The 20,774-nt window shown below is 39.7% G+C and overlaps 1 protein-coding gene across 3 annotated transcripts in view; it reads right to left on the bottom strand.

The window, feature by feature from the left end:
- Window positions 1-20,774, bottom strand: part of SLC25A17 (solute carrier family 25 member 17) — a 52,986-nt gene that overhangs the window by 13,852 nt on the left and 18,360 nt on the right. For 2 of the 3 annotated variants that reach the window (XM_032645479.1, XM_032645480.1), the window contains exons 2-7: window positions 18,120-18,180; window positions 15,260-15,326; window positions 13,750-13,901; window positions 2,682-2,798; window positions 1,210-1,355; window positions 1,026-1,121 (exon numbers count right to left, since the gene is read on the bottom strand). In XM_032645479.1, the coding sequence (XP_032501370.1) occupies window positions 1,026-1,121; window positions 1,210-1,355; window positions 2,682-2,798; window positions 13,750-13,901; window positions 15,260-15,326; window positions 18,120-18,180 (639 nt within the window). Of the gene's footprint in view, window positions 1-1,025; window positions 1,122-1,209; window positions 1,356-2,681; window positions 2,799-13,749; window positions 13,902-15,259; window positions 15,327-17,746; window positions 17,816-18,119; window positions 18,181-20,774 lie in introns of all 3 variants that reach the window. The other variant, XM_032645477.1, reaches the window with a different exon arrangement.

Genomic DNA, 20,774 nt, shown 5'->3' with positions numbered 1-20,774 from the left:
TTACAAAGAGTCATGGGGAAAATTCTACCTCAAAAGAAAAAGCCATGCCCACGATGAAGATTTAGATATTGATGGTATGGCTTCCAATCCTTTAAGAAGTTATGATAAACACTAATTAATTAGAATCTCTGCAATTTGAGCTCTTCACATTATATGTTTCTATTATAAAAGTGTCAAAATACATTCATTTGACTGCTACTGAATTTCTTTATATTAAGTACCAATTTTAAAATAGTACATTAGTAAAAATACTTTTAACAGAAGGGAATAATCTTTTTGAACTGAAATACTTTCACTTCCACCTTCATTTTACCCATCAGTAAGTCCTTTGAATTTTTTCTCCCAAACAGACCTTGAATCTCTCCTCCCCACTGCTACCACCATAGTCCAGGCCACGCTCACAACTTACCTGTGTGACCGAAATAGCCTCCTATCCTGACAACCTCCTTTTCTCTTAGCCTTCTGACCAATTCACCACTGAACAGTCACAGTAATCTTCTCGAATTGCAAATCAGATCACATTACTCTCCAGTCTAAAGCCTTGCAAAGGTTTCCCACTGCAGAGAGAATAAAATCTCGTCCTTACCTATAGGCTCCCTGCTCCTTTTCTAATCTCCTCCTGAGCCACCTCCAGCCACAATGGCCTCCTTTCAGTTCCTAGGATTCACCAAGCTCTCGGTACATCGTGTTCCCTCTACCTGGAATGCTCTTTCTTCTGCTCTTTGCACAGCTGGATCCTTACCTTCCTTTAAGTCTTAATTTACATATGGCTCCTCAGAGGAGCCCACCTCCAATCATGCCACCTGAGAAGACCCCCACCTTGCCCCTCTCCACTAAATCATAGAATGCTGTTCACTTCCTTTATAGCTCTTTCCTCAATCTGCAAAATATCAAATAATGGAAAAAATGCATGAGGAATGCTCCGGACTACTTTATTGCTTTATTAAATAACATTGCTTCAAGCAGGGGAACCAAGTATTTTAGAATGTTGTTTGACTAAATGCAGGGAGAACCCTGGCGCTCACCCTCAGAATTGACTGTACTGTCTGCAGAGGATAGGTGACCGTGGTGGCAATGGCTTTGGCTATTGCACCAATGATGAACACGTCCACAGAAGAAAGCTGGAAAGCAAAGGAAGAACAAACTGCATCAATCTAAACCGCAAGAAGGTGTCAGGGACTGTCTGCTGCTTTCAGAATCAGGGCTTACCTTCATTCGTTTCTTTAAAAGCTGCCGTTTTAAACCTTCATAGAACATGAATTGGATGGCAGGATTGAAGACCAACAGCAAGGAGGGAAATGTGCCATTCCATAAAGCCAGGATTCCTTCATCGCGAATGATCTGGTGAAAAGCATCTGAGCAAGAAATCAAGGACCTTTGATGACAATCCCCTAACTAGAGAAGACAATGTACCCAGAACACAAAACTCATTCTATCAGTATTCTATCATACTGATTCTATCAAGATTTCCTTCTCACAACGACAAGTTAATCAGTTAACTACTTTTGAATAATCATCAGATACTGACCATCACCAAGTTATTGAGAGACCAATTTCACTCATAGGCAACCTTTCCTGACAAATCTGGGGTTAGCATGTCAAGTTTTCCTAAGTAATCATCACCACCACTGGGAACTCTGTACTACACAGAATTGTGAACTGATAGCCCACGTGTTTCACAACAAAGGTCAGTACAGAAAAAGATTAGAGGCGACTTCCCTGGTGGCGCAGTGATTGGGAAGCTGCCTGCCAACGCAGGGGACATGGGTTCGAGCCCTAGTCCGGGAGGATCCCACATGCTGCGGCGCAACTAGGCCCGTGCACCACAGCTACTGAGCTACTGAGCCTGTGCTCAGTAGCCCGCGAGCCACAGCTACTGAGCCTGTGTGCCACAGCTCTTGAAGCCCTGCTCCGCAACAAGAGAAGCCACCACAATGAGAAGCCTGCGCACCACAACAACGAGTAGCCCCCATTTGCTACAACCAGAGAAAGTCTGTGCACAGCAACGAAGACCCAATGCAGCCAAAATAAATAAATGTATGAAAAAAAGATTAGGTAGTTCTCTGGAGTCCATTTTATAGGATTGTCTTATAAGAAAACCCCTGTTCTCATTACAAAGATGGAAGCATGGGAAAGGAGAAGCTGGCAATGTAATACTATTAAAAAGCAGAAGCTCAAGGATATCAGATGCTAATCTGGTATCCTTATCTAAAGAAAACACTAGGGAAAAAAACGTAGCAGATTGCTCTTCAGAAATATTCATTCCCTCCCACCTATGCTCCATGGGATATACTCCATGGGTATATTTCTCTACCCCTTATCTTGGGGCTTGGCCATTGGTTGTGCTTTGGCCAAGAGGATGTTAGCAGACAAAATGCAAACAGGGGCTTGAAATATGCTTGTTATGATTGGGCATGTCCTCTTGTGCTTTTGCCATCACCAAGAGAAGAATATGCTCAGGTTGGTCCCACGAAAAGGAAGAGAGACACATGGAGCTGAGACTCCTAGGCTGGAGTCAGCCTAGATGAGTCAAATCCCTGTCAATCCAGAGACACATGAGCTAAACAAATACTTACTGTTGGGCACTGAGATTTGAGGTTGTAGCATTATCATGGTGATAAATTCCAGATACAAAGAGAAAAGAAGATCTTTACAAAGGAACTCACCCAAGAGACACTCACCAATAATACCATTGTAGTTGGTTGGTACAATGTCTTCATTCCTAAATTTTGCCCCTTGCAGCTTCAGTCTGGTGTTTACTACCCAGAGTGGAGTTGTTAGCAGCACATTCACCACTCCTTTAAAAAGAAAGGGGGAGAGACAAAGGGAAAGCAAAATGGAACCTTTTAAGCTTTGCCGTCTTATGTTAAAGCTACACACCAATGTTTCAGTTATACGTCTGCCACTGACCTACTAGGAGACCGAAGGTAAGGTGTCCCTTTGTGCCAGGGTACAACACAAGCCACTACTGTTAGAAGCAATTCAGAAGCCTTGCTGATAGCAGAATGGCTGGCAGCAGTACTTCTCCACATGAAGAGAGTACTGAGTTTCCTCATTTGTATAATAGGAGGCAATCTGTTTGTCAATTTATATAACCACCAAAGTAGCAATTTTGATATAGTTTTAAGTACAGTTTTTAAAAACAGCTTTAAGACTTGTTGATCACATGCTAAATAAGTCCATGACCATATCACATAAAACACACAATTTACAAGTCTCATGTAAGTAGCTCACAGGGTTTTAAGTGAGTATGGATCTAGTACAATAAATGAGAGAAAGTGTGACATTTGAAAGTGCTTCAGGGCTTCCCTGGTGGCGCAGTGGTTGGGAGTCTGCCTGCCGATGCAGGGGACATGGGTTCGTGCCCCAGTCCGGGAGGATCCCACATGCCGCGGAGCGGCTGGGCCCGTGAGCCATGGCCGCTGAGCCTGCGCGTCCGGAGCCTGTGCTCCGCAACGGGAGAGGCCACAGCAGTGAGAGGCCCGCGTACCGCATAAAAAAAAAAAAAAAGAAAGTGCTTCAACAGGGACTGGAGGCTCACAGAAGTCTTCTTCATCACTTGGGGAATTAGGATAGGCAGGCAGCAAGCAGTAGTTATGAACCATTACAAAAACACCTGGAACAGTTTCACAAGCACCCTAACCCTTACAAGTTTGAGGATGGGGATCTTGACTGCCCAAGGTGGCCTCAGAGTGGAACAATGCAACGAGCCAGGTGCTTCTTTTTTGAAAACACATGATCCCAATTTAATACCACCTTGAGTTATTAAAATATTCCTCATCAGTCCTGAAATGATTAGAGAAAAATACCAGACAGACTTGTAACAAAGTGCCTGACACACAGTATATACTTTATAAATGTTTGTTAAATAAATACTTAACAAGTAAACTAATGAGCAAACTCAGCAAACAATGGTATATCAAGCTATCTGGCTCTAGCCATACTCTGAAGAACCAAGAGGCACAATTATAAGGAAGAGAAATCTTCTTTTACTAAAAGCCATTTAAATACAACAGGATTAAGAATGTTTTGATTTAAGGAATCTCACAACATACTATATATAGAAAACACCAAGGCTAAGCTTGGTGAAAACACCAGGAAATTCAAATTCTAAATTTTCATTAGCTGAATGCAGTTGCAAAAGTAAGATATTTTGGCACCTCTCTCTTAGAAACATCGTGAGAACACATTTCTCAAAATAAAAGACATTATCAAATAATTTTATGAGTTGTATTTGTTATATTTTTCCACATAACACAAAAGAGTCATCTTTAGTTATGACTCAATATATTCATACATTGTCACTTGAGGCATTGATCATAATCTGAAAAAGTCTTAACTAGAGATTCTTGCTAGTCTCATTTTACAAAAGCACAAGTGCCCAAGAGGCCAAGATAGAAGACTATCAACACACGCCCATTTGCCCAGACTTTATAATGTATTCCTATTCAATATAATGTACACATCACTTAACAAAAAACAATCAACAGCCAGAAAAATCAGACTAGAAAGTGCTACTGAGCAGTCTACCGCTTTTTTTTTTTTTTTAAAGATGAAGACAGGAGAGCTCAGAACCAGAGATCACAAGCTTCTGTGGATACTGTAGACAGGCACAGTGTACATACCTTTCTAAACAAATGAAATAGGTTGCCCATTAAATAAATTCTCTGGAAATCAAAATTCCCTTCATGTTCTATTCAAGAGGTAGGCACACACAAAACATTTCAGAGGCAATGCAGCAAAGATTAAGATTTAGCCACTATTTAAAATTCTGCTTACATATCCCCATTATTAACACAGGCTGAAAGATGGAGAGGATTCTAAGGACACTGTCAAGTACAAAAATGCATCACATCATTTAAAGAAGAGAATATGAGGTCCTTGTAAGAACATTTTGTATTTCAAAGCTTTCTTTCTGAGAAGTTCTTTAATGCTCTAAGCCAAAATAGATGGAGAGGTATTTTTTAACCACTATCATTTTATGAGTTCTGGGAAAATACCTGAGGATCCAAACTTTACTAAAAACTTGCAACCTATATAATCAAGCAAAGGACAACATTCTACGGAGGAAAAACAAGCTGCAAACGAACATGATGAGTGATTCTGACTCTGACTAAAGCACGGTGGATATGGCTGCAGGATAGAGAAAGCTGTCTGCTTATTTACATGTAGAAAATTCTTCTGCCAGTTCCAAGCCATGGCTGTTCCTTCAGCTCTAAGATGGGAATATTAATACCTTACCTACTTAAGAACAGGAAATTGTTTTTCTTCCAATTCAAATGATTCTGTTTTCTTTCTTCATAAAAAATCATTTATAAGAAAACAGAACCAAAATTAAAAGATGAAGAACAGTAACTGAACACACTCACTAAAATCACTCACTGATTCAAGGATAAGTGAAACACAGCTGTTTACTTCTGAAATATTAAACACAAAGTTTTATTAGTAGTGAGTCTCCTGAGTTAAGGACAGAAAACAAAAATGGAGAATGCTAATTGGGTGCACTTCTGGGGAACACGTGCAATGACCACTGAGATAAGAAAATGGCAGATCAGGGTCATAAATCTAAGTGCTTGGCTCCTTACAAAGGAATGCAACTTGATACACTACAGGGACAAACCTGCCTTACCAGATTTAGGGCCTAAGGACAGGAAATTAATTTCACTGTCACAACAATGATAACACCGTTGGCATTCAAAAAGAGTTATTGATAAAAATTCCAATTTCATAAAAATGGCAAGTATCATCTTCATTTAAGTTACCTGTAAGGTTCTGCTCTCAAATTCTTCCCCGGGGTATTAAGCTATTTGGGCTTTCTTCTGTGAAAATAAAATAAATAGTAATAACTCTCTAAGTTCCCAGAAGTGGACTAACAATAATACTACCCCTAGTTCTCCCTGGCGACAATGCAACTCATTCCTACAGTGACTGGAACACAATGGCAGGGTTCACAGCAGGAAGAGAAAAAGCTGTTTTAATTATCATAAAAATGCGGTAAGCATTAAGATATAAAAACACGAGTTTAAAACTCGCAGAAGTGATTTCCAAGGAATTCCCTACCTTCAGAAAAAGAGAGGACCTATAATCGGAGAATCACAGAATTATAAAGGACTATAAAATTCATTTGATCAAGGGTCTCTCAACTGTGACATTACTGACATTTGGGGCTGGATAATTTTTAGTTTGGGGCAGGGCAGGGGTGCTTTTGTGTGGGATGTTTAGCAGTATCCCTGGCCTTCTACCACCACTAGATGCCAGTAGCATCCTCCAGTTGTGACAACCAAAAATGTTCCCAGACATGGTCATATGTTCCCTGTGCATCCACTGATCTAATCCAATCACCAGGTGATTATTCATTTTATTTTTGAAAATCTCAAAAGATAGGAATTCATTCTCACCCCAATAGCCTATTTTTTACAAGAGCTGTTAGAAATTTTATTTTTACTGATACTAAATCTACCTTCTTAAAGCAATTGGAAACATATAAAACTAGCTAATAGGTGTTTTTTATCTGAGGTATGAATTAGCAATTGTTAAATAACTTTATGTGTATCTTAGGATAAGTAAATTATTATGACCTGCAAGTCCATGGTCTGCTCATCAAATACGTATTGTGTGTCTAGTATGTGCTAAGTAGGTGCTGATGAGACAGAAGTAAATAAAAAATGAAAATCCCTGCCCTTTTGAAGCTTATGTTCTAATGGTGTAAGACAGGATAAATGAGTAAAATATGTAGTATGTTAGAGGATAAGGTTAAGGAGAAAATTTAAGCAGAGAAGGGGGATAACGTTTTGCAGGGTAGAAGGGGGCACCATTTTCATCAGTGTGGCCATTTAGGGAAAGACCTTAAAGGAGGTAAGGGAATGAACCACGCAGTAACCAGGCAGAGGAAACAGCAGGTACACAGGCCCCAAGGAGTATTCCTGGAGAAGAGGTCAGTGAGGCTTGCAGTGGAGTGAGTAAAGAGGACGGGTGGGCCAGGTGACACAGGGCTTTGTAGGACAAGGTAAGGACTCTGGCTTTTACTCTGAGTGAGAAGGGAAGCAATTGGAGTCCTTTGAACAGAGAAATAATACAATCTCACTTATGTTTTTTTAATTTATTTATTTATTTTTGGCTGCGTTGGGTCTTCGTTGCGGTGTGTGGGCTTTTTCTAGTTGCGGCGAGCGGGGGCTACTCTTTGTTGCAGTGTGCAGGCTTCTCACTGCAGTGGCTTCTCTTGTTGCAGAGCATGGGCTCTAGGTGCATGGGCTTCAGTAGTTGTGGCACGTGGGCTCAGTAGTTGTGGCTTGCAGGCTCTAGGGCACAGGCTCAGTAGTTGTGGCGCACGGGCTTAGTTGCTCTGTGGCATGTGGGATCTTCCTGGACCAGGGCTCAAACCCGTGTCCCCTGCATTGGCAGGCGGATTCTTAACTACTGTGCCACCAGGGGAGCCCTCACTTATGTTTTAACATGAGCACACTGGCTGCTGTGTTGAATACATATTGAAGGGGACAAAGGAGGAAGCAGGACATCAGTTGGGAGGCTCTGAAGATAATCCTGGCAAGATTTAGTGGTGGCTTGGACACAGGTGGTAGTGGGGGAAGGGGCTGAATTCTAGAAACCATATGAAGAAACAGGCAATAGGATGTGCTCACAGACTGGAGGTGGGGTCAAAGAGAAAGAGGATGAATTCGACTTTTGGTAGGGCAACTAGTAAAATGATGAAGATTACAGGAGGAGTGGTCCTTTAAATTGAATTCATTCATTCAACATTTAATCAGCACCTTCTGTGTATCAGGCACTGGGGATACAGAGATTTAAAACAATGTAGTCTCTGCCCTTAAGGAGTTCACTGTCTAATAAAAAATAAAGACAAATATGCAGACTATTGTTATCCGGCAGAGTAAGCACTGAGACAGAGGTATATACAGAGCTGGAGCACAGAGGGTAGGCACCTAACCCAGAATACAACTTGGGGGTGGTGGACATGAGAAACAGGGAAGCTTCCTGAAGAGGAGGTGGCTTGAGATGAGAATAAAAGGATGACTAGGAATTAATAAGATAAAAAAAGCAGTAAGGCTGCTTCAGACTGACAACAGCAGCTGTAGAGGAATGAAGTTACTAAGGGCTCGGTCTATTCAAGGAATCACAGTTTGGCACAGGAGAACAAGAATAGAAAAGACCAAGATAGGGAGGTAAGCAGTATCACAGCAGATCTCGTATGTTAGGCGCTTATCCTGCACGTGTACGAGGGGGGCCTTTTCTGCTGAGGGTGCCGCGACTCCATCCTACCCGCAAGCGGCAGACACTGAAGGGTTTGAAGCTGGGCACAACATAATCAGATTTGGATATTAGAACAGCAGTTCTCAGTCATTTCTCTGACAAGACATGTAACAGATGATGTTCACAATCAACACAGACCCACGGGTTCTCCCTGGACGTCAAGCGTAATTCCATTCTTTTCTCACGCTCTCAAGAAAACATTTCAGAATGTAAGTGAATTAGAATGATATTAATACAGTGGGATCTCTTTTAACCAGTTCCATATAATGGACTCACCAGATAAACCTGTGTTCCTCTTTCCCTTTACAGGACACACCGACAGATGCCACAGCACGCTGATACCTACGGCCAGTAGGCTACTCCCTAGTGTACCTGTGCTCTTCTACTTCCATCCCACAGGGGTTCAGGCTTACCAGGAGTGAATTATGTCTTTTCTCAAACCTGCTTATGTCGGTCATATCTGTTACAGTAGGCAAAGCATTTACAGGTATGGGTTATACAAGAAAAAAAGTACAAAACTTCCATCAGTGAGTGGATATGTCTTGGCCATACAAAAAATTGGATAAGTATACATTCACATATCTTAGGTTAAAGTAAAATACTTAAGGCATGTAGGCTATTTATGATAGTCCCTACTTCCATTGACTTTTTAAAACTAACTGCCCTACACCAGTCTAGTTGTTTTAGGTATGGGAGGATCTACTGTAATTATAAACTGCATAAGAGTTAGAAAGAAAATGAGCAGAGCACAGTGAGAGAGAATAACAAGGGGTTGTGTGTACCTAGTGGATAACGGGATGCCAGATACAGCAAAGAAACAACTTTGGACACCTAAAAAGAAGAAGATTTAATCATATATTTCATAAACTAGTAGTTTCGTGGGAAGTTATATGAGTTAGTCTCTGACAGTGAGTCATAACCTTTTAAATGTAAATACATATGAACCACAGTAATCTAAAAAGTATTAAGGGACTTCCCTGGCGGTCCAGTGGATAAGACTCCGCAATCCCAATTCAGGGGACACGGGTTTGATCCCTGGTCGGGGAACTAAGATCCTGCATGCCGCATGCCACACAGCGCGGGCAAAAAAAAAAAGTATTAAAATCAAGGTATTACCAATACTTGGTGTCAAGTATAAAACATCATACCAGATTGCCATTTGTTGCAATTATGTAAAAAAGAAGATTCCTCCTCTACAGGTTGGATCTATTCTGATATTTTTTCAAGTGAACAAATCTCAAACTTGAGTTCTTTGAATTATGACATTGCTTGAAAACCATTCTTCTAGAAAGGCTTCTTGAAGCAGAACTATGCAAAGTATGTTAGTGAGAAAGACTTGAGAGGCAAAGAGATCAGAACAGAGCAATGGTCCAAGGGAGAGATGATGGCGCTTGATTTTGGGAAACGGCTATGGACGTGGAGACGAGGGAACGGATTCAAGAGATATTTAAGAGACAGACTGATAGTCCATGAAGACCAGGCAGACATGGAGGGTAAGAGAGCACCCTCTATGAAGACTTCCAGATTTCTATCCTGAGTTACCTACCTACAAGTATTCATTTATTACCCCAGAAAATGAAACCCTGTGTGTTATACTCTTTATGTGAAAGTTGGTCTGGCGGGGGTTGGGGGTGAGGGTGGTCAAAAGGCACAAACTTCCAGTTATAAAATAAGTCAGTCATGGGGATGTGATGTACAGAAGGTGACTAGACTTAATAATACTGAACTGCATATTTGAAAGTTGCTGAGAATCGATCTTAAAAGTTCTCACCACAAGAAAAGAAAAAAAATTGTAAATATCTGTGATGATGGATGTTAACCAGACTTCTTGTGGTGATCATTTCACATTATACACAAATATTGAATTATTATGTCATATACCTGAAACTAATAGAATGTTATGTCAATTATATCTCAATTAAAAAAAAAAGTTGGTCCAAGTGAAATTTCATTATATCAAAATCAACTTGAGACTAAAATGAGAGAATTAAGCATAAGAAAGGCTCAGAGACCAAATAAAAAAACAGCAGTGGTCTCATATAGGTGAAGAGGAAGAACTGGGGGCCATGAATACTCCTGGCCTGGTAACTATTTTTCAATCAAATCATTTTCATTTCAAATGGACATTTACATTATTCAACTGTGTGGCTCCCAAATCAGTAATTTTTCAAAGAATATATCAGTAAGTGAGTCCACAAAATACTAACACTAAACATGCAACATTTAAATAAATTAATTTAGATATAGACTAGATAAACACAAAAAACCCATAGGAAAGAGATCTACTTTTTTCCCATCTCTTTAATAAAACCCTGATTAATTCAACAAATATTTTGTTTATTTAGCAAATATTTATTGAGCTCCTACTACATGTTAGGAATTGTTCTTACTGAAAATTTAGCAAGGCAGGGGGGAACAGATATATATATACACATATGCCACAAAAGCAGGTATCATATGTATTCGTTATCTTATATATGTATAGATATAACAATTACACATATATAGAGATAAATTTATAACTGCAATATATATTGTCTAATTGATGTAATATATATCTTTAACTTTCTTTTTTTTGGCCACACCGCGCGGCATGCGGGATCTTAGAGTTCCCTGATCAGGGACTGAACCCGTGCCCCCTGCACTGGAAGCACGGAGTCTTAACCACTGGACCACCAAGGAAGCCCCTATATCTTATATATATAAAGTATATATAAGATACTGCTCTGCATCTTATATATATCTTGGATATACCATATATAGATAAAGATACCTGCTCTTATAGCGCTCATATTCCACTAAGTAGAGACAGTAACTAAATATTCCCAATATCAGGTTAATGGCTCCTTAGCGCTTCTGAAGTCTCAGATGACAAGGATCCATAGCCTTCCAGAATTGGGCTCCTATTCAACTCTCCAACTTTATTGCTCATGTTCCTACACTCACTTCACTCACTCACAAAATTATAGAACTCACTGATCTAAATGTGGTCCTGTATTCTCTCAGTTTGCTACCATTCTCTCCATCCAGAAACCGTCGCCACTTATCTCCAAGTGTTACTAATTCTGCCAAGGCTCAGCTCAAGAGGCACTGCTTCCTATAAGGAGATACCTCCCAGCCAAAAGTGACCTTTCTCCTATGAACCCCTAGGGTACTAATGACTATGGTGATACTGACTACACTGGGCTGTGCACTAAAAACTCTTTGTCACATCTGACTAAATGCTTTCACACTCATGGTGGGCTTCATGAGTGTGTAACCTGTCTTGTGCTTGGTTTAATGCTTTAGTGTCAACCATCTTGAAATGCTTAATAAATTGTGAACAAGGAGTCCTGCATTTTCATTTTATACTGGACCCTGAAAATTATGTAGCCAGTCCTGTTCATGTTAAACATTGCATGCAATCCTCAGTCCAAAAAAACAAAACAAACAAACAAAAAAATCCCCCCAAAAATCCCCAGAAAGTAAGCAGGAAAGGTATTGTAATTTTCATTTTTTAAAAAAGAGACCTTATGTCCATAAATTCTGGGTACAGGCTGCTAAACAGGGATAACTGACCCTCCTCTCTGGATTAAGAAGATAAAAATAAGCCAAGTCAGCTCAAAATTAAAACTTTGTGTATATGGTCAACTGATCTTCACAAGGGTGCCAAGACCATTCAGAGGGGGAAAGGACAGTCTAGTCACATCAACAAATGGTATTACGAAAACTGGATTTCCACATACAAAAGAATGAAGTTGGATCCTTATCTTACATCACACACAGAAATTAACTCTAAATGGATTAAAGACCTAAAACTATACAACTCCTAGATGAAAACATAGGAGGAAAGCTTTCATGGCATTAAACTCAGCATGATTTCTTGGACATGACACCAAAAGCACAGGCAAAAAAGGAAAAATATGCAAATGGCACAATATCAAACTTAAAAACTTTTGAGCATCAAAGGACATATCAACAGAGTGAAAAGGCAACCTACAAAATGGGAGAAAATATGTGCAAATCATATATCTGATAAGGGGTTAATATCCAGAATACATAAAGAATACTTATAGTGCAACAACAACAAAAAATCAAATAACTCAAAAAATGGGCAAAAGATTTGAATAGACATTGCTCCAAAGATGCTCAACATCACTAATCATCAGAGAAATGCAAATCAAAACCACAGTGAGGGCTTCCCTGGTGGCACAGTGGCTGAGAGTCCGCCTGCCGATGCAGGGGACACGGGTTTGTGCCCCGGTCCGGGAAGATCCCACATGCCGCAGAGCGGCTGGGCCCGTGAGCCATGGCGACTGAGCCTGCTCGTCCGGAGCCTGTGCTCCGCAACAGGAGAGGCCACAAGAGTGAGAGGCCCGTGTACCACAAAAAAACCCACAAAAACACAGTGAACTATCACTTCGCCCTCATTAGGATGGCTACTATAGAAAAAATAGAAGATAACAAGTGTTTGTAAGGATGTGGAGAACCTGGAACCAACTGCTGGTGGGATTTTGAAATAGTGCAACCAGTGTGGAAAACAGTATGGTAGTTCCTCTCAAAATTAAAAAAAGAACTACCATATGATCCAGCAATCTCACTTCTGGGAATATATCCAAAAGAATTGAAAGCAGGGACTCAAAAGAACTACTCATACAACCCATGTTCATAGCAGCAACTATTCACAGTAACCAGGAGGTGGAAACAACTCAAATGTCCATCAATAGATGAACGGATAAACAAAATATGGTATATACATACAATAGAATATTATTCACCCTTAAAAAACCAGGAAATCCTGTTACATCCTACAATATGAATGAACCTTGAGTACATTATTATGTTGAATGAAATAAACCAGTCACAAAAAGACAAATACTGCATGATTCCACTTACATGAGGCATCTAAAGTAGTCACATTCATAGAAACAGAAAGTAGAATTGTGCTTACCAGGAGCTGGGGGGGGGAGGGTGGAAAGGGGAGTTGTTATTTAGTGGGTACAGAACTTCTCATTTATAAAATGAAAATGTTCTGGAGATCTGTTTCACAATAATGTAAGTAAACCTACTACTGAAATATACACTTAAAAATTGTTAAGATGGTAAATTTTATGTTATGCATTTTTACTACACACACAACACACACATACAGAGTCAAGTCAGAAAACTAATTACATTCTTTGTAGCATTACTTTGTGTTAAAATAACCTCTCGGGGGCTTCCCTGGTGGCGCAGTGGTTGAGAGTCCGCCTGCCGATGCAGGGGACACGGGTTCGTGCCCCGGTCCGGGAAGATCCCACATGCCGCGCAGCGGCTAAGCCCGTGAGCCATGGCCTCTGAGCCTGCGCGTCGGAGCCTGTGCTCCGCAACGGGAGAGGCCACAACAGTGAGAGGCCCGCGTACCGCAAAAAAAAAAAAAAAAAAAAAAATAACCTCTCGGGGTATATGGACCACAATATAAACAACAAAATATAAAAATATCTTATATTCAGAAAACTTAGTTACCTGCAACAAATCCAACTACCAGATCTTTTCCAGTAGTAGAATGTTGACCTTTGACCCAGACTGCTTTGAGGCTATTAAAAGTGTAGAAATAGACAAAATTGGAGCAGCAGAGACTGGAGATAACTGGAAACCACCCTCGATATGGTGCCAGGCTAGGGGAAGAACATAATAAGCAAAGTAAAAATGCTGAACAAAAGGCACTAGAAATGAGAGTCCTAGAAAAGGCTGATCATCATTCACATACTCTCAAAGTTCACTCCTACTCTACAATGTACTCCAAACTGTACACATATTCTACATTCTGAGGATGCCCAAACCAAGAATTCTTTTCTAGCATTAATGATACCAAAGAAACAACATACATTCTATGACTGATTTATTGATTTCCCCCCTCGATTTCCTTTAGTAAATTACTATGTAAAATTAAAGACAATTTCCTCGTGGCTGTTAGTTAATATAGCATCATTCACATTTTATTACAGGGCAAGAACATTTAAAATGAAGTAAATATAGAAGTGCAAAAAAAAAAAAAGTGATGGGGGTATGTTATAAGGGCACAGGAACCAGACTGAAGGAGCTCACACTGGCCACACCTGGGACAATTTGAGCACCAAAATAATTAAGTAATTAATTGTAAACCATTGAATTTCTGAGTCTGTATGATACTAAATTATTTCCTCATAGACTGCTTATAGTTGGAAAAGAGGAAAAATAAAATTATTCAGTGCTAACTTGAATCTAAGAAATTATAATTAACCAATGGAGGGCAAGTGGACAATATGTGACTCCAATGTGACATCCTGAGGAGGACACAATTTCACCTATACATTATTCTGGCCAAGAATGCATAGACTCAATCTAATCATGAAGAAACATGAGGCAAACTTAAAGTGAGAAAAATTTTATTTAAGGAAAAATAAGGGGAGAAAGTCCACATCTTTGAAAATGTCAGTCATAGGGGTAAGGGGCTTTGATGTATGGTATGTAACTTACTCTCAAATTAATTCTGAAAAAATCTGTGTGTGGTGTGTGTATGTGTCTGTGTAGTAAAGAAAGAAGGAGGGAGTGGGGAAGGGAGGGAGAAAGCATGAGCACAAATGGAAGAGTGTTAACAACAGGTCGATCTGGTTAAAACACATACTGGTATTCTTTGTACTATTTTAGTTTTGCAACTTTTTGTAAATTTGAAATTATTTCCAAATAAAAAGTTTTTTAAAAGGTACACAGGTCTGAATGCATCTGATAGGAATGAGCTAAACAACTATTACCTTCTTCAGTTTATTGTTCATTGGTTTCATGTAAGACACCATGATCAAGAATCAAAATGGTCAACCACAGAACTTTAGGGAAATGAAAACAACTATGTATTTACTTACAACTCAGGCAATTACAAATTCACAACACTGTGAGGCTTTGAGAATGGATAGAAAGTGAGTGTAGGTATGATGGACGCCCAGGAATCTCCTAACGAGCTGCTCTACCTAACAAAGATGAACAAGGTAGTACTCACAGGCCTTCTTCTTTAATGATCTCCAGGAGCACCATGTGTGTCGTTTTGGACTTTCTTTTCTCATCAACTACAAGACCAAAGAGTACATGTTTAAACTAAATCCTTTGAGAATTGTTATCTTCAGCATCAGCAAGTTTCACTGAAATGCCATTTACCTCACCTGAGCAGTCTCTCACCCTATTCTTTGAGCTCCCTAGTTTGCCTCAGAACTCAATGATCCGCCTGTGTTCCCATGTGCTAAATTTCCTACTATTGATTCCATGGTTTCATCTGTTATTCATGAACCATAAAGCGTTTTAATTCAATACCTAATTTCCAAAGTAAAAAATGTAACAGGAGAAATTTATTTCTTATATTTCATAGGGCTCTCTAGTTTTTTTTCAAAGTTATATATTCTCCTTTTTATCTTAATATCTTATAAAGTAGAGAGGAAATAAATTACCATTTCCCTTTCAGAGAAGAGGTTACAGACACAAAGCTGTGAAGGACACATGTAGTTGGCAGCAGAGCCAGGATTAAAATTCAGGTTTACAAAGTTTTAACCTTGTGCTCTGTTCCCTAATCTAAAAAAATAAAAGGTCTCAAAAAGATGGGAACTCTGCTTTTCTTGGCATTCTAAATGAAAACAAAACGTACCTTAATTAACTTCAAATTTCCTACCCACATCTGAAGACTATTTTGAAAATATAAAAATAGGAAAATGAACCGATTTCTTAAGAATTAAAATTGGTACCTTTATGGCTCATGGGATGGCAAATTAGGAAACCTCTATACAAGGCAATCTAACAATAACTAGCAAAATTACAAACATTTGCCCTTTGATCAAACAATCCCATTTCTGGGAATTTATCTCATAGAACTTACAGAAACAAATTAGCATATGGGGACTTCCCTGGTGGTGCAATGGTTAAGAATCCGCCTGCCAATGCAGGGGACACAGGTTTGAGCCCTGGTCCAGGAAGACCCCACATGCTGTGGAACAACTAAGCCCGCGAGCCACAGCTACTGAGCCTGCATGCCACAACCACTGAAGCCTGCGCGCCTAGTGCCCATGCTCTGCAACGAGAAGCCACCGCAATGAGAAGCCCATGCACTGCAACGAGAAGCCCACGCACCGCAACAAAGAGTAGCCCCCGCTTGCCACAACTAGAGAAAGCCTGCACGCATCAACGAAGACCCGATGCAGCCAAAAATTAATTAATTAATTAATTAAATTTATTTTAAAAAATCTAGAAACAATAAATGCTGGAGAGGGTGCGGAGAAAAGGCACTGCACTGTTGGTAGGAATGTAAATTGATACAGCCACTATGGAGAACAGTATGGAGGTTCCTTAAAAAACTAAAAATAGAAATGCCATATGACCCAGCAATTCCACTACTGGGCATATATCCTGAGAAAACCATAATTCAAAAAGATACATGTACCACAATATTCATTGCAGCATTATTTACAGTAGCCAGGACATGGAAACAACCTAAATGTCCATCAACAGATGAATGGATAAAGAAGGTGTGGCACATATATACAATGGAATATTACTCAGCCATAAAAAGGAATGAAATAGAGTTATTTGTAATGAGGTGGATGGACCTAGAGTCTGTTATACAGAGTGAAGTCAGAAAGAGAAAAATACCATATGTTAACACACATATATGGAATCTAAAAAAACGGTACTGATGAACCTAGTGGCAGGGCAGGAATAAAGACCCAGACATAGAGAACGGACTTGAGGACATGGGGAGGAAGGGGAAGCTGGGACGAAGTGAGAGAGTAGCATTGACATATATACACGACCAAATGCAAAATGGACGGCTAGTGGGAAGCTGCTGCATAGCACAGGGAGATCAGCTTGATGCTTTGTGACGACCTAGAGGGGTGGGAGAGGGAGGGTGGGAGGGAGTCTCAAGAGGGAGGAGATATGGGGATATATGTATACATATAGCTGATTCACTTTGTTGTATAGCAGAAACTAACACAACATTGTAAAGCAATTATACTCCAATAAAGATATTTTTAAAATGCTGTTAAGTGAAAAATGTAAGATATGGAACAGTGTGAAAATATGCTTTTTGAGTAATAAAGAGAGGAAATTGAGAATATATATTATTTGCTTGTTTTTTCTACATAAAGAAACTCTCAGGGCTCTTTGAGAGACGAATAGAGACATTATCTACAGGGGAGAGAAAAGGAGACAGTGTAGAGTGAGATTTTTCACTGTACTGCCTATCTTTTTATGTATTTTGGTTTTTGAGTCATATAAAATTATTACCTTTCCAAAATCTCTAAAATTAATTGAAAATAGTGGTCATGAAGGATTTTAATATAGGAATTAGTTTATTCAAAGCTAATCTTACTCTTATCTCTTCATCTAAGTTCTGGCATAGGTTTATAATTTAAAGTTGAAAAATACTAAGGGAAGAACAAGCAGGAGTTACAGAAAGTTGCATAGCCCTATAAAGTGAAAGAGGGAGACTAGGACTACGTACCCACGTGAGCAGTGACAATGGTATCTGGCTCCACCATGTTTCCTATTCTCTGTTCTCTTTCCAGAAAATCTATCCCCAGTAAAAAAAAAAAAATCTCTACATTGTGCCTTTCAAAAGTCGTATTGTTTATTAGAATGAACTGTTATGATTCAAAATTACTAATGCAAGCCCACTCAGGTCTCTCAGATTAGAAAATGGCTGAGGCTATGACTCATTCACAAACATCAAAAATAAAAGTATTTAAAGTTAGTGAAAATGGACAACAGATTTCTAATGAAATGGGAAATCCTATGTTAACTTAGAACTTAGTAGAGAAGTATGTTTGCTTCCTGATACCAAATGAACAGGAATATGATGACAATAAGATACTTACCTTGAAGTCGAAGTCGAGCTGTATCCAAGGGAAAAAATACTGTCATTGCTGTCATGCTTCCCTGAAAAGTTTGAAAAGCCTTTAGCCATTACAGTATCACAAAAATAATGAGCCACAACTTTTAAATGAACAAAAAGTTCATTATTATCAATGGGTCAGATGAAATTTTCAGTGAACAAATATACAGAATATTTTTATCTATTGGGATCATTAGTGTTCAAACTTCTGTAGTTATATACTTGAACAGACATATTTAATTTTCCAGAAGAAATCTCTTTCTCTCTGATATTGAAAAAGAAACTGTAGTGGGTCCCTGGAGATGACAAACTTAGGGATTTACAACCTAGGACACATGTCAAAGACAGCAGGTAAATGGATTTTTAACCTTTTACTGGTCAGCTACCGCTCCTATGCTCTCCTCTGATACCCCCAGAAACCAAAAAATCTAGTGATCAAACAGATATGTATTTCTATACTCTCTGCTTAATCAATATATTCACCACAAAGTAAAAGGGGTTTAAAAATCATATTGTTCTTTAAAACAGTTCTGTTTGCTTGTGTTTTAAAAAAGAGGGACAACATCTTTGCTAAAAATTCTATAAATAATTTATCCAAGATAACACGACAAAAATTATCACTGGAAAAAAAGAAGAAGCCAACAACCAGTCTTTTCATTCATAAGGCCCTGTGACAGATAAAAACCACAAGTATTAGTTAGGGATAAAATTATATGCATGATATCTCCAGGTGGGTTTATGGTTCTCAACCTAAGTGCAGGCCCAGTGGTATATATTCTCAGGCATAAGGTCAAGTTTTAAGCTACTGATAGAATAACAGTAACATACATATTTTTATCATGATAACAATGGGAAACTAGGTCAACTTCATAGATAAGAACAAAAATGTGCTAGGTCTCTTATCTATTTAAATAGATCAGCCTGTTTGACAAGGAAGAACACTGTATTGTCCTATTAGTTACTCTTCGAAACTCAGATTAAATGTTACCACCCCTACCCATCAGGTTCCTCTGTGTTCCCACAGCACTTGTTTATATGTCTCTTAGAGCACTCATATTGCAGTGAAACCTAACTCTTCCACCGGATTGTAAGAATATCCATTTATCTCGTGGTATACCACAGATTCTTAAATAAATGTTTATTAAATTCACTCTACTTGGGGCTTCCCTGGTGGCGCAGTGGTTTAGAGTCCGCCTGCCGATGCAGGGGACACGGGTTCGTGCCCCGGCCCGGGAAGATCCCACATGCCGCGCAGCGACTGGGCCCGTGAGCCATGGCCTCTGATCCTGCGCGTCCGGAGCCTGTGCTCCGCAACGGGAGAGGCCACAACAGTGAGAGGCCCGTGTACCGTAAAAAAAAAAAAAAAAAAAATTCACTCTACTTTCAGTTATTTATACAATTTAGATGGCTCCCACATAAATGATCTTTCCTAGTAAGAACTAGATAATACTTAATATTTCAAGAAACACTGGATTTGTAAAGGTTTACAGTCTACAAATCTATTCTTCTGGCATCCTTGCTCACCTTACAGGCAATTTCCAAGAAAAATGGGGGCTGCAAAGCTGGAGAACGCTTATCAAGGTTATTAAGGCCTTTACTTCCTATCACGTGGTACTAGCACACCTATGCAGAAAAGTCCTGCCTGGAAACTACTTTTTCAAACAATTGGATTACCTCCATCCCTCTTCCCTGTCAGCTTTAAATAGACACCTGAAGTTTCCTAACTTAGAAGACCCTGCCCTACCTACCTTGAAATCTTAAAGTACATTTTACACCAAGATAAAGAGAACAGTCTGTCCAAAGAGCTCAAAGATCTATTACCTCCTCAAGGACTAGCGTAAAAAACTCAAATCTGTAAAAATAAAAAACACTTAAAATTGTATTAGTACTGGAAAGACTGGATCTAGATGGTGAACTGAAAACCTACCATTGCCTCCTCCCCATTCCAATCACTAATAATGAAAGAGAAGATTTATATATAAAAGTGTTGTGTAGAAAAACAAAAGGGGTCTGAATGGTGGACCAGAAATTAAAAGGATAGCAGAGTGAGGCTGTTCTGAAAGAAGAAATCACAGACCGAAATGCACAGACAATAGCTATGGCAGGCAGAAAAATGGCCCTCTGAAAGATGAACACATTCTAATCCACAGTACTTGTGAACATGTTACATTACATGGCAGGTTGCTAATTGGCTGATCTTAAAATAGGGAGCTTAGTCTGGATTTTCTGAGTGGGCCCAACGTAATCATAAGGGTCCTTAAAAGTGGAAAAGTAGGTCTTCCCTGGTGGCACAGTGGTTAAGAATCCGCCTGCCAATGCAGGGGACATGGGTTCGAGCCCTGGTCTGGGAAGATCCCACATGCCGTGGAGCAACTAAGCCCGTGCGGCACAACTACGGAACCTACACTCTAGAGTCCATGAGCCACAATTACTGAGCCCGTGAGCCACAACTACTGAGCCCACACAACTAGAGCCCGTGCCCTTCAACGAGAAGCCACCACAAAGAGAAGCCCACGCACCGCCATGAAGAGTAGCCCCCACTCGCTGCAACTAGAGAAAGCCCGTGCACAGCAACCAAGACCCAACGCAGCCAAAAAAAATAAAATAAAAAGTGGAAGAGTAGGTGGGAGTGAGGCAA

The sequence above is a fragment of the Phocoena sinus genome, chromosome 10 (genome assembly GCF_008692025.1).
Source record: "Phocoena sinus isolate mPhoSin1 chromosome 10, mPhoSin1.pri, whole genome shotgun sequence".
NCBI classification, from domain to species: domain Eukaryota; kingdom Metazoa; phylum Chordata; class Mammalia; order Artiodactyla; family Phocoenidae; genus Phocoena; species Phocoena sinus.
This window is presented reverse-complemented; position numbering and strand designations above follow the sequence as displayed.